General features: G+C 40.5%; 1 protein-coding gene across 6 annotated transcripts; it reads left to right on the forward strand.

Moving 5' to 3' along the window:
* Window positions 1–1,959: 1,959 nt before the first annotated feature.
* On the forward strand, window positions 1,960–9,991 carry LOC133863542 (protein FLX-like 3). Of its 6 annotated transcripts, none has more exons than XR_009899404.1 (6): window positions 1,960–2,116; window positions 2,821–3,371; window positions 3,482–3,627; window positions 4,821–4,900; window positions 5,017–5,238; window positions 8,978–9,991. XR_009899404.1 is itself a non-coding variant. In XM_062299523.1 (5 exons), exons 2-5 carry the CDS (start codon window positions 2,839–2,841, stop codon window positions 5,098–5,100), a joined length of 843 nt encoding a protein of 280 aa, XP_062155507.1. In that variant the 5' UTR covers window positions 1,960–2,116; window positions 2,821–2,838; the 3' UTR covers window positions 5,101–5,359. The 6 variants fall into 6 exon arrangements, 3 of the variants coding, with proteins under 3 accessions (XP_062155507.1, XP_062155508.1, XP_062155510.1); XR_009899403.1 differs by having other exon boundaries at window positions 5,017–5,201; XR_009899405.1 differs by having other exon boundaries at window positions 5,017–5,201; window positions 8,982–9,991.
* The last annotated feature ends 4,584 nt before the right edge of the window (window positions 9,992–14,575 follow it).

Below are 14,575 nucleotides of genomic sequence, written 5' to 3' on the forward strand. Positions count from 1 at the left end.
ATTTACAAAAATGCGCAATATTTATAGCACATGTAAAGGAATGTTCAAGGAAGGACTAGGGGTTCAAGTTGTGCGGTTAAGAGGATGAAGTAAAGGGTTAGTGGATTTATGACTCTTATGTTTTAGCATGTTGGACTCTCAGTAGGAGTGTAGGACATGAACCATTGGCCTTGTTTGGTTTGCGGAATGAATATTCTATTGGGAAATTGAATAATTATTACAAGGAATAAAAGAGAGTGGAATTGAATGGTTATTCCTACTCTTTAGTTTAGTAACAATTCATATACTTTAATTGGAATCGAATCAAAATTACTAAAAGAAACCCCACAATATATATATATATTAAGAAAAAAGTTAACAAAAACTCAAATTATAAAAAATAAAAAAATAAAAATTGAAAACTAGTGGGTGGTTGACCACCCATTGGGGTGGGTGCCCTGGCCACCCTTGACGACGCTTGGGGGTGGCCATGACAACCCCTGAAGCCCATCGAGGGTGGCCACCCCATACTCCATATGTGGCTAGCCGACCCTCCACATAACGTGAGTTTTGGCTTCTTTTTTTTTTTTTTTAAAAAAAAAAAAAAGATTGAAAATAGAAAATAATTAGTAGTTTTTTTTTTTTTTTTTTCCTGAAAAATGTTGTATATTCCTCTCAATTTTTAGAGGAATAAATATTCCTCTTCGTAATGGAATAGGTATTCTAAGGAATAAAACACTACCAAACAAAATAATGACTATTTCTATGGAATATTCATTCCATTCCAAGAGTCTATTTCACGAACCAAACTATTAACACATATCCGGTCACTAAGGATAAATCTTAGCTTCTAGACTTATTGTACAATTCAAACACTTGTATTCGAAACTCTATGGATAATTGAACCTAGAGATAACTCTTTAGCTCTAAAGACTTGTAATAGGATTAGTCTTCTTGTTTGTAACCGCATGCTGAGATGATAATATCCAGCATGCATAATGTTTTGTTTTATCTTAGTTTAAACCTAGAGATAGAGTTGTATCTAAACTACACTTCTTCTTCTATATATATCGACGCATATACGTCAGAATTTACAACAATCCTTAGTATTATTCCTCTGTTCTAATATGGTATCAGAGCCACATATAGACTAACGTCTCATATGGTTTCTGCTCCCTCCACTCCCACTGCTGCCTTTATCTCTCCCACAACCTCTCCTCCTTCTATACCTATCTCTAAAATGGCGTCCACACCTCCCTTAACACCCTCTTCCCACCTTATGTTTCTGAATATTCTAATACAAACGATGCAGATTTTATGATATTTATGTCGTAAGAAAATGTATTAAAGAATGTTAGACTAGTAACATTTATGTTTAATGAGATATTGATATGGTTATAACATCAAAATGTCTTATTAGTTTGTTAGGACGATTTGTGGTCTCATGGTTGTCATTATTGATGTAAAAGTGTTTTTAGTATCTAAAAATTTGGCCCACTTGGTAAAAGAAAATTCCAAAAATATCTTTTTTTTTTTTACTTTTTTACTTTAAAAAAACATATTTTTGTAAAAAAAACCTTTAAAATGACTTTTTTTTTATTTTTTTTTTATTTTTTAAAGTTCCTTTTTAGCTTTAAAAACTTTATTTCTAGCACAATCTTTATCATGCTCTTAGAATTCCAGCCGACCGAGCTCGGCCCACTTATTCTCGACATTTTTCAATTAAGTAGACACCGCGTCTCTAGTGAACTATATTGTAACGCATATGCGTGTCGTTCGTTTACCAGTAGTGACCCCTAAAGAGTCGAGTTGAAACTAGTAGCGGCGACTTAAATCGCCTTAACAACTATGCAATCATTTTAATTCTCAAAAAAAAAAAAAAATCATTTTAAAACTGGAAATGGAATAACCCCAATCGCCAGGATAAAAATAGCATGGTACAACCCTGACCAAACGCAGACACTGAAATATCCATGCCCTAAACGACACCGTGTAAGATATTCCATCGCTACGCCAAGTACAAGCAACATTCACAAATTCGGTTCCTTTGTATCGCTCTCTATCATTCTTTTTCTCTCTAAAACCTCCTGAGCCGTCAGAACCCTCAGATTACCTTCGCTGATACCAAATTCAACAGGTTCGAATTTGTTTCGTTTTTCTTTGGGGCTTAGAATTTGTGTTCAACGATTTGTCAGGTTTTCATCTCTAATTAGCAGGTTTGTAAGGAATAAATATGTAAAGTGAGTTAGGGTTTGAACGATTATAGATTTTTGTTATTTTTCCTGTTTCCTTTTTTCCTTTTGGGGCTAAATTCTGCGTTTGTTTGCCGAGAAAACCGGGGGGGGGGGGGGGGGGGGGGGGGTGGAGGAACTTGTTGTGTTTTGTGACTTTCTGTAGTTCAATGGAATGAAATAATGAGAATTCAGTGAGAGATAACTTTGTTTCTTCTTTTAACAAATCCTCAGCTGCCAAACATTTCCTATAAGGATTTTGTGTTTCTTCACAGAGATGGTTTTTATGACATGGGTTAATTATGTAAAATCTTGTGTGTCTCTGTGCGTGTGTATGGATTCGCAACAAACAACCAAGATTCAAGAATTAGATGGCCTTAATAATTAGCTCTCAGGGCCTTGTATATATATATGATTTACTAGTCTAGTGCATAAATCACCAATCCACGATCCTAATAGGGTAATAAGCCAACAATTGTTTCCCATGTTTTGCACACGTAATGACCCAACTTCTTTAAGCTTCAAAGAGTGGCGAATTTTTTTCGCAACATTTTATAGCAATATTATCAGAATTTCATGGTTTCACTTTCTTCTTTTCTTTTTTGGGTAGTTTTTAGGATAATTTGATATGGCAGGGAGAAACCGTGGTCCACGCGAAGCCTTCAATGACCGGCGTGGTTACCTGCCTGAAGGGCCTTATAGTCGGGGTCCTCCAATGCCTAGGCCTCCTCCTCCTCATCCTGCTTTGTTGGAGGAAGAGCTTGAAATGCAACATGCTGAGATCCGGAGGCTTTTAGCCGATAATAGGAGGCTAGTCGAAGACCGTATGGCACTGCATCGAGAACTTGGTGCTACCAAGGAAGAGCTTCATCGCATGAATCTCATCATTGCTGACATTCGTACAGAACAGGAAATGCACTCTAGGGAGCTTAGGGAGAAAGGATTGAAGCTGGAGGCTGATCTTCGAGCTACTGAGCCTTTGAAACATGAGGCTGTACAACTTCGTGCAGAAGTTCAGAAGCTGAATAACCTTAGGCAGGAACTGACAGCGCAGGTTCAGAACCTCACACAAGAGCGTTCAAGACTGCAAGCTGATAATCAACAGATTCCTTCTTTAAGGGCGGAGATTGATGGGATGCACCAGGAGCTTATGCATGCTAGGTCTGTGCTAGGACTACATTTGTAGCTTTCTTTTCCTATCTTAAAGCCTTTTGTGGTATGAAAACTTTTAGCTTGAAGTTTGTATACTAATTGAAGACTTTGTTCTATAGAGGTGCGCTTGATTATGAGAAGAAGGCAAACATTGAGCTGATGGAACAGAGACAGTCAATGGAGAAGAACTTGGTTTCCATGGCCCGCGAAGTGGAGAAGTTACGTGCAGAATTTGTAAACGCTGACAGTAGGCCATGGGGTGCTGGTATGACCTTCCTGTCTCACCTTTCTCGAGGGAGAAGTTTGATTTTTTTGTTGGATCTTTTGAATTTTATAGTGTTAATGTATTGCATCCTGTGAATCCTATGGAAATCCATGTTTTAGTAGATGCATTTTGCTCCTTACTCTAGCTTTTCCACTCTTCCTATGGTCATGTGTTGGGTGGGCCATTTGGCGTCTTCCTTGTTCTTTTCATTTGTTTTAATTGCACATGACGAAGCTTCTTGGAATTTTGCTAATCGAAATACATAAATATGTTATAATTGGAATTTCTTTCTCATTCTGCAATTTAACCACTATGCATGCATAAAATTATGAATGCTTTCCTTGCCTATTGAAAGGAATTTAGTACCTTTTTGTACGATTGTATAATTTATATAAATTAGTAGAAGGTACACGTATTTTTGTTATATAAACTTCCACTTATTATCACATTTGCTATATGGGAAAGGAAAAGAGGGGTGAGACTATTGAAACAGGTTTGATTAGGAAAACAAGGAGACGGCTTACATGTTACTGCTAGCTGTGGATAAGTTCTGCAGGAAAAATTTTATTGGCTTGTTTCCTTTCATGCTGGAGAACCTACTCTTATTCCCATAGCTTGGGGTTCTCTTCGTAGAATTTGGATGTTAGTTCCACGCCTCTGTGACTTTCGTATTTTCCAGGATCATTGTCTCCTATTTCCTCTTGTTAACCTTCTTTATGCTAAGATTCTTATTCTGGCTTTTCAAACATGAGATTCCTTGTAATGATCATTGTTTGGTCTAGTCCTCTCTCTCTCTCATGCACACACACTTAGAGAAATCCTTTAGCCTTTTGTTTTTGGCAGAATAAAATCCTTGTAGATCTAGACGCGATGAATTGCTAAGAAATACTATTCTATAGCACTTTTATTTTGGGGGCACCATTTGGTTGTTTGGAAGCTAAAGAATGTAGTATCTTATTACAAGTTGGGAGTAGCAATTGGGAAAATTGTAGTTTATGATTTTCCCCGTGAAACTGAACAGTTTTTAAATTGTTTCCTTGCTAGTTCAGGTTCAGTATTTAGAATGATTTTCCCAGTTGCCATGCATTGCAACCAACTACAAGAGCAAGCACATTGTTTATCTAACTATTTTGAGTTTCTTTGTTGTCTTGCACTTTGATAATGATATTTTCAATGATTTATGATCTCCGCAGGTGGACCATATGGGATGAAATTCAGCAGCACAGATAGCATTTATCCTGCTCCTTATGGGGATGGATATGGGGTTCATCTGGTATGTGTGCTTATATGATAAGAACTACCATTATTGGATTTTTGAGTGTCATTGCACTACCGTATTAGGTTAATTTTTATTTTTGGTTTCATTATGCTATCTATTTCATTTTTCAGGGTGCTTCTGAGAAAGGTCCTCGGTATGGTCCTGGTCCGGCTTCATTGGGAGGACCTGAGAAGCCTCGCATGACTCGTCGTTGAGATCTTGGTGATTACCATTTGAATTAAGCATTGACTTATCTGTTTATGTTGATGTCCGTTATTCGAATACAGATGGGCGAGAAGTGTTGGCTTTCATCTATGTATGCATGCCACTTCAGTAATTCATCTAAATACATTGTTAGTCATCCTAAACTAGCGTTTATAGGGTTTTTATTGTTGCTTTGAAGAATAATATATCTAAATATCTGGCTCTATGATTCGCTAATATTTTAAGTTATATTACCATTACAATTTGTCTTGTTGATTCTATTTATTCTGGGCGCTTTTTTCTTAATAACACTTGTCCTTTTCTGTTGGCTGCAAGCTGATTATTCTAGAATTGTGTGGTAATGTATCATGAACATAAGAATTTCAAAATTCTGGCTGTATTTGGTGACATTAATCTCATCCTTCACTCAGTTCTGGAGGTTGAAATATCTACATATTATTTGGAATTGACAGGGGATATATGTCATGTTGCCGGACTGTGGACTTAATTTGGTCGGCTGCTGCAGTTAATGCTTCGTTTAGAAGTTCTAATATGAATTGTGATATTATGTCATGCCTTAAGGATGCAAGGCATTTGAGGTTTAATCTGATAGTTATTTGGTATTTGGCTTATTTTGTCTTTTTTGTTCTGCTTGGAAGTCTATTACTGAAGGTATTAAGTAATGCTTTCTGGAAATTGGTGGAGATTGCCCACTATATTGTTATGCATGTCATTCTCTTTGGGAAAAGATAATTAGGAGTTTATATTCATATTTAGTTTATAGAGTTAGATTGCGAATTTCATTATGGGAAATGATAAGCAAATCTTATTACTGCAAGATCAGATGATTTGAATCACATTTGGCACTGGGAGTGCTGATGTACTGTGGCTACCAATTAACAACTGCCTTTTCAAGATATGCAGTTCAAGAATGTGTTGTAGGGAACTACACAACACACAATCTCATTAGGAACAAAAATATTTGCAGATGAATATGGATCTTGCAATATGGTGTTTATAACTAAATGTTTAACAAGCGCACCAACACTCTTTTAGGTGGATCACAAGGAAGATATCATGTTTTGGAGATTTTCTAGCTGCTTTTATCCATAGATTTGGTGATTAGGAGTCATTGTTCGTAGGTTTTTTGTTGTTAAGTTCTCTTCCTTGGGTGAATTTGTGGCTCTGATTTAGTATCTTAAGTATGTCGCTGCAGTGGAGTTTTGTGGTTTTGCAGTTAGGTACAGCAAGAATCTCTTATTTGTTTGAATTATGAAATTGATGAAAAGTAAATGTGCCTTACAACTATCGTTGAGCTCTGAGCAACAGCCATTTTTTAAGCTAGCACTAGAAGAATGGATACTGGAAGTTGGGTTATCCAAAGTGGCAATTTTGTAGTAATTCATTTATGTGATGTCGAATTCCTGTTTTTGCCTTCTATAATTATCTGTCATACATGGGATGGTGTTGTGTTGTTATGTTATCATAAATTAAGAGTGTATCAAAGGGTGGCTATGACTAAAGCTGTTTTGGACGAAGAAGATGATTTACTTATAGCTTACACCATTCTCTTGTAGCACTCCAGACAGGAAATAACTATTCCAAAAAATAAGTGAGGTGTAGTTGGGTACTACGCATAAGATGCCTGATCAAATTTAGTTTGTTAGTGGAAACTTGTACCAAAAATGGAAATTGGAATTGGAGGTTGCATGCTCCTTATTTGAGCTAGTTTACTGGAAGTGGATTTAAGTTTGTTTCCTATATCTAAATAAAGGAGTGGTTGGATCTGGATGACAGTGAATGTAGGATGGCATAATGGAGATAGATTACATTACACCGCAGAAAAGGGGGTAGAATTTCTTGGACAGCCTTCTTATGAGTTTTCTTCCATCATGGTTTATACCCTCTGCAAACAGGTGTGGAAATTGAAGAGTTATGCAGTTCAGCTTTTCTCGTGTCCTTGCAAAGTATCTCTTTCATTATCTGGGTTATAATCCTGTAAACTCTTTCAGTGGTCAAAACACTCTGACCACTTCCTTGTGGAAGAAGTTGCTCCAAGCATTGAAATGACCCTGGAATATCTGAAGAAACAACGGTGGCCATGCCATGTGACAAGCGGCTTGCGATTTTGAACTTCATAGGCAAGTATTTTATCTCTTTTAATGGTTGAATGGGTCTGGAATTTATATTTGTTTTTCTAACTGGACTTTTTTAACTGATTAGATAATGCTTATGGGTCGCTGTGATGTCCTAAGGTTAAAGTTTATATGTTGGTCTCGTATAGGACTATACTTTTAATAGGCTCTGGGTTTTTGTTCATTGCTGTGGTCTTTCTTTAGTATAATATTTTAGCCTGCATAATTGCTATATGCCCATTGACACTTCAAATCTCACATTTAGTGGTATCAACCTTGTAATGAACTTCACCAATCGTTTCATGTGTTGTTCTGTATTTGCTCCAGTTGCTATTTTTGGGCTTATATGGTCATTAGCTTCACTACGGACCTCTGAAGATACCTTCATAATTACTTGCTTTAGCACCATTCCATGGAAGGCTTACAACTCTATCAGGTGTTGGTGAATTATTTCTCGCTTTAATGTATTCAGACGGAAGCTGAAGTGTCACTTAAGAATTATAGGATATGTTTTGGGTTGTGTAAATTGTTGGATTCTTAGATATTTGGAGCATATTCGGAGATTTCAATGATCCTTTCTACTCGTTTAAGAGGGCTTGCTTTTCACTCAAGTTCTTTTTGGGAGTTGGAAAAAAAGTGTCTAAATGAAGGAGAAATATTAGGTCTTTTCCTTGGTGGACAGGCAGTTTATCTTCATACTTGTGAAGCACTGATCCAGATGGGTATGCCCAAGTTGTATTTTATGAGGTTAAGATGAAAGATTCAGGTCACTTTGATGGTTGAAATAATGATCTTAGTTTTGCCGTTGGTTCTCCTTTTTCATTTAGATCCTATAATTGTAGAGTGATGATTCTGTTGGTTTTTATGTTATTGGTGGCCAGAGAAATCCTTTATGAATTGCTATAGCATGTAAAAACTTCGAATTGATCTGATGGTCACCTGGAACTGATCGGCTATCGTTGGAGCAGCAAACCCTCTGTGCAAGTTCTTTTTTATAGGTGGCTCTGTCATTCCAATTTTATAGGATGCATGAGCCTAGTCCTCTAATGAATAAAATGACAGAATGAGGAAATGAAGATGGTAATCTTTATAGTACATGTCAGGATCAACATTTGGACCTTAAAAATGTAAGGGAAGCGCATTTTGAATATGTATATATAGCTGAACGAACTTCTAGCTTGTTTTAGGTTGATTTTTTGATTTCAAATGGTGGCTTAGAGTTGATGTTTCCCGGTTATTGTTTCCTAGTGTAATCTGTGTAATATAGGTTTGAAGAGAGAAATGCTTTTGTGAAGGCTAAATCAAGTAGGGAGCGGTTTCATATGCTCACTATGTATTGTCTCATCAAGGTTATCAAAATAAATTTAGCCAGATATTGCAGGATTAGCATTAAATAAGGAAATGTTGGTATCTGAAATTCAGGAATTATTGATAGGTCCTTCAGGCTCTTTGCATTGTAGGAGTCTTAAGGCCTGCTGGCATCACTCAAACAATTAAGGACAAACATAAACTGTTAATGCTCCTGTGGTATGGAAGCATGGTGTGTTGTGTTCATGTCTGCTTCTGCATTGGCTGCTCTATTTTGGCTTTGTACTTTATTATGAAATATGGTTCTTTTTTTTTTCGAAGTACGAAATATGGTCATATGATGGTTAAAAATGTGTAATGTGCCTATTACAGTTTTTCACTTTTATAAATGTCTGTATATATGTTGATTGATTCTGACTGATTTTATTCATATTATTTGCTGCAGATAGAAGGCTGGTACTTTTGTGTGGAAGGTAAAGGTAAAGGATTCCTAATCAAAAAAGAAAAAGAAAAGGTCAAGGCCAAGGATGTCAAGATAAGGTGCTGAAAACGCGTGCTTGTGGTCAGAGGGTTGAAAGCAATTTTCACGTGCTTGGCCCTTATTGAAGTGTTACGGTACTGAAAACGCTTTTGGTCAGAAGCAGATTTGTTCTGACCACATAATGGAGCAGCAGCAGTTTGCTGCTTCTGGAAATTGCAGATATGAGGTTTGATGAGTTTTCTTGAAACTCCAATTACGCCGTCATACTCTTTCAGTAAATGCCAACCATGTGCCCACATAATACCCCTCTTCTGCTCACATTTTTTCCTACCCTAGCCGGCATCAGTTTGCCATGTGCACTATCGCTGATCCCACCAGTTCATTGCTGGATTTCTATGCCACTGAATGAAAAACTCCTTTTCAAGAATATGTCAAATATCAGAAGATTTGTTTTTAGTCTCTTTCGGAGGAAGATTTTTGATTTCTGAGGTCAATTTGATACTGGAGTTGGTTAGAAGCATGGGTTTAGCTTTTGCTCTGAAGTTGTGCTAATGTGATTTTCAGGAAATGGTTCAAGGATGTTAAGGAGCACCCCACTTATGGCTGGATAATGGGTAGAAATGGTGCTTGCCATTGTGTCATACCAGGATCACGGGAGCTTAAGGTCAAAAAGAGAACTATAGCAATGGTGGTACCGACTAGGGTTGTTGAAAGGTTGGAGATATCAGTGGTTATCAAGACGGGAGGGGGGCTTTTCTTGATTGGCTTGGTGGGTTTGGGCAATTTTGTTGAGCAGGTGTTCAAGCACTTGGCATTAGGCATGGACATGGTAGCCATTGACTTTTGCCTTTGTTGGGCTTAGTTTTGCCGAGTAAGTCTATTTAGTAGACTCTTGTATGACTATATAATTGGATGACGTAGAGCTCAAAATTAGCTTTTGAATCAACACTTGATTTCAAGGATTGATTTTTACTGTCACGTTTTTCAGTTGTATAATAGTTGTACAAGAGTCTACTGAATAGAATTACGCCGATATTGAGTTGAACATGGGGATTAGGAGGGTTGAGTTGAGAATGCTCGTTTACAAGAGATGGACGACTTTAATGGTTACCCCCGGGGGGGGGGGGGGTGTTGGGGAATTTATTTTTGTATTAATTTTAGTTTCGCGTATAAATTAAGTACCCTATAAAAATTGATACAGAGTCAATGTGGAAGAAGTGAAATAATTATACAAGTATTTTGATATCGAAAAAATCTGGGTCAAAACATGCAATATGTCGATTCTAATCATAAACAAATATTTTGAATGCATTTGCTTTTTGGGTTAAATACTTATTTGCTTCCTATGCTTTACGATCTTTTATTTTTTTCTCTCTCAGTTTTACTTTATATCAAATTTGGGACCTATGGTGTATGAAAAGACGGAAATGGTGCTTCCGTCCAATTTTTCGTCCAAAACTAACGTCCAATCATATCATCCTACAGGTGTTGGCGTGCATGCGCGACACATATTCTCATGATATACCTTAGCAATAATGTGGTTGTTATTTTTAATTATTATTTTAATGATTTATTTTATATATAATTTTTTTTTAAAAAAAAAAAAAAAAATCTGGGGTAGTTCAGTTATCCTCAAGGCCATTTTTTGGGCCATGGGGGTAGCCGAAACTAGATGTGAGCATGGGCCGGGGGGAAGGGGAGGGCGGATTTTCGCCTTTTTCGGCCCCCCCCCCCCCTCTGGCATCCATGCGGGTTGACAATTTTCAACCTGGAATCCGCTTACTTTTAGGGGAACCCATTTGAAGCGGGTTCGTGCGAGGGGGTGACGCGGGGCGGGGGTGCACTTTAGTGGGGCGGGGTGTGGGTTTAAAGTTCAGCCGGCTGTCGTAGGTAGAAGGAAAGCCCTTCACGGCTGGAAAAGATGAAGTGAAGAGAACCAGTGAGATTCAACACCATACCCTATTTTGCCTATGTTTCTTTTTGCTCTTTCCTCTGTTTCTTCACATCCTCTTATCTCTCACTGACACTAGCTTCAAAAGAATCAAAACTATGGGTACCCAATTCACAAAAATGACGAACCCATAAAAAAAAATCTATGGAAACACATACATGAAGCTTCCCTCCACCATAAAAAAATCTATGAAAAAGGCTTGTCGAGATTGATGAGTGGGGGAGCCACATATTGCAAATCTACCCAAATACGCATATCCTCCTCTGCTTGAGTCTGCATAGTTGGCGATAATTTTCGGGAAGAAGAGCTGAAGATGTGTGCGGCGCTGAAGAGTAAAGAAAAAAATGAAGAGGTGTGCCTAGGGTTACGGGGTTAAGAAATTTTATAAAAAGCGTAAGGTGCCCCTAAGTACACTTGGAGTATACACAGGAACAATCAAAATCAACCCACAAAAAGAAAAACCAAACAAACCCACAAGGAACAACCCTAAAACCCAAAAAAGTTCCCAACAAACGCCCAAACCAGCCCCATAAGCACCCCAACCCAACAAAACCCTTAAAACTCACAAGAAAACCCGATCAACCCACCCAGCCCTACACCATGTGCGCCTTGCCTTTCCTGCGTCGGGAGGAAGCACAAGAATCCCTGTAGTTGATGGAGCTTGCCAAATTCAAAACTTCCCTCCTACCCTTGGACTTTGGGCGCGCTGCCTTAACTCCCCGGTGGAAGTTCTCTTCAATGGCATCCAAAATCGCCAAGGACGGGTCCAAACCCTCATCACTTTCCAACTCCCAATCTACAGCCCAATCGGGAGGAAAGACACCCAAAGGGAGAGGGAAATCGTCATCCCCCCCATCCCAAAACTCATCGCCCTGCTCCTAAGCAACCACCTCCCTTGACAGACCAAAACCCACTGGCCACTTTTGAGATTGGGTCAAACTATCCTCTCCCTTAATAGCGATAGAAGAACTCGAAGCCGCCGCACATTCTTTAACAATCGGAATCGACGCAGAGCTCGGATTGAGAAACCCCCGCCAAAGAAAACCATTCATCTGCGCGGGAGAACTACCCTTATCCTTCACGGACACTGCCAGCACAGCAGAATCCTGCATTGGAAGCGCAAGAGTCACTGTCTCGACTAGCTCTCTAGCAGGAGGAACTCGAGAAATAGACCAAGGCACTATAGCACCTGGCCTTAAAGCTCCCAAAGCATTGGCAACGGATAAACCGTCCAAATGCATTTTTCTAGCTTCCCTAGCCTTCCGAAATTACTTCCGAAACGGCTTAGAATCCGACAGCAAAGGAGGAGAAGATAAACGCAACCTCTTCCCCAACTCAGCCGCCCCTGAAAAAGAAGGAACCAGAGGTGTCACATCAGATCTGGTAGGAGCTACCAGGGGCGCTGAAGAGAAACCCAAAACTACCGGAGAGATCCCCTCCAACCTGGAAGAAGCTACAGGGGGAAAAGAATCCTCAGAAGAGAAAGAAGCCTTCTTCGAGACGACCTCCGGGGCAGAAACCACCGAAGGAATGGAAGAGGAATACTCAACAAATGCTGGAAATGTAGCAGTCGAAATGCCTACCGCTTCCGGTGCCGGACAACCCAAATCCGGAGCCGAGACCCGCCCCGAAACCGACTCAGGAGCCGATACAGCAGCCCTCTTGGCAAAGGGCTTAAGCACCTTAGTCCCATCCCGAAATCGGGACCCTTTAATAGCTGCCTTACACCTCTTAAGCATCCGGCTCGCCACAAAACCCAACCTGCGTTTAAGCCCAACAGAGGACTTAAAGCCTATTCTCTTCGAAGACCCACAAGCCCAAATCAAAGCACTGGATAGACGCCCAAGGATCTCTAGAATCTGCCCGAACACTTCAGACACGCTTTCCTTTTGTAGTGAAGTGTCACCCTTAACAACGGCTACCCCAGACACGCAAGCCGAACAACTGACGCAAACTTTGGAACTAAGACTCTCATCAACACGAAGGCCCTTACACAGGGGATCAGGCACTTGCTTCTCCATGGCGAAACAATCCATTGGCGGCTGCTTCTTCAAATCACACCATCCCGCCATTGACCTAACATCAACGACCTTTGCCGCATCCCATGAACCTGACTTATGATCCGGAGACCGGCAACCCAAGGCAGAGTCGGTTGCTCCCGAGCGCACCACCTCCGCGAACGACGGAGGGCCAGTTCCCTTTCCTAGCTTAACACCCATCGGAAAGCCACCAGAAAACGGAGACCCTTCTGTGGCTCCAAGAGAATCCAGACCTGTGCTCAACTTTGCCCCTTCTACTTTCCCATCCTTCTTGTCCGACGCAGACAAACCAAGCCCGCAACCCACAGAGAGAGAAACAGAAACAGTTCTCAACTCACCGAAAAACTTACGCCAACCCCATCCACCGCACCCCTCAGGGATCAGAATGAGCCCTCTCCGACCACCCAACCCATAGGCTGCCGCCTCTAAGAACCGGCCAGCTTTATTTTCACTTCTACGGGCAATCAGAAGTTTAGACCCTTCCCTGAAGGATTTGACGAAGTCATAATCACCAAAGAAACCCAAGAGAGTCTCCAATGTCGACGCAAGCCAATCTGAACACTGAGTGCTCAAGACGATCACCCCGACAAAGCTTTTTCTCTTCTCCTCAACCCGCACCATCGAAGCCCCCTCCAAAATCGAGAGAGAAAAGGACTTCGACTCCACCGTAAAATTCCTTTCCATCGCAGAAGTACCCGAACTTATAAGACCAACCCAGAGAAAGAAAGCATAATGACTGGCGAGGAAGACCACCCAGACGCAAAGCCCACCGGCATACACCCCAGCACGAAACTCCCACGAACAGCCCCTCAACAGCACTAGCCAAACTAGCACCAAGCGAGTTCGGAAAAGGAGAAACCAGAGAAAACCAGTTTGACGCACCCAGCAAAAAAGAACTAGAACCAAACTCTAGTGGGACGCGCCTACACGGGCCACCACTAGCAGGAGGGAGGAAAAAGAGAGCGGGGGAGATTAGGAGAAAGATACCTGTCAACGGGAAGGGGCGGGTCCCCGGGGTTTTTTTTTTTCTTTCAGCGGGGAGGGGTGGGTCCCGAGGGTTTTTTAAAACCCCAACCCGTAACCCGCCCCCCCCCCCCCCCCCCCCGGCACCGAACGGGTTGGACAAAATCCAACCTGTACCGGCATGAAAACCCTTCAAAACCTCTAATTTGGGGCGGGGCGGGGCGGGGAGTGTGGGTTGGGGAGGGTTTTTGCTCACCCCTAGCCGAAACCACCCCCATTTGGCTTGGGGGTGGCCGAACCACCCTCGTGGCCCATGGGGGTGGTTCGGCTACCCCCAAGTGCCAAAACCTAATGTGTTTTTTTTCTCACTTTGGCCCTTGGGGGTGGTTCGGCCATCGCCAGGCCTTAGCCACCCCCAAAAATGGCCTTGGGGGTGGCTCAAGAATTTTTATTTATTTATTTATTTTTTGTTTTATATATATATATATATAAAGAAATCATTAAAATAATAATAAAAAAAAAAAATGGTAGCCATGTCAGCACTGAGGTATACTATGGAGACATGTGTCGCCCATGTACGCCGACACTTGTAGGATAACGTGACTAGAC

This window comes from Alnus glutinosa, chromosome 3, assembly GCF_958979055.1.
Source record: "Alnus glutinosa chromosome 3, dhAlnGlut1.1, whole genome shotgun sequence".
NCBI classification, from domain to species: domain Eukaryota; kingdom Viridiplantae; phylum Streptophyta; class Magnoliopsida; order Fagales; family Betulaceae; genus Alnus; species Alnus glutinosa.

Bases quoted from the DNA above. Each gene is read 5' to 3' on its own strand.
- LOC133863542 (XM_062299523.1), top strand. From the start codon at position 2,839: ATGGCAGGGAGAAACCGTGGTCCACGCGAAGCCTTCAATGACCGGCGT. The intron at 3,372-3,481 runs GTCTGTGCTAGG...TTTGTTCTATAG, and splicing joins CAGGAGCTTATGCATGCTAG to AGGTGCGCTTGATTATGAGA. The intron at 4,901-5,016 runs GTATGTGTGCTT...TTCATTTTTCAG, and splicing joins ATGGATATGGGGTTCATCTG to GGTGCTTCTGAGAAAGGTCC.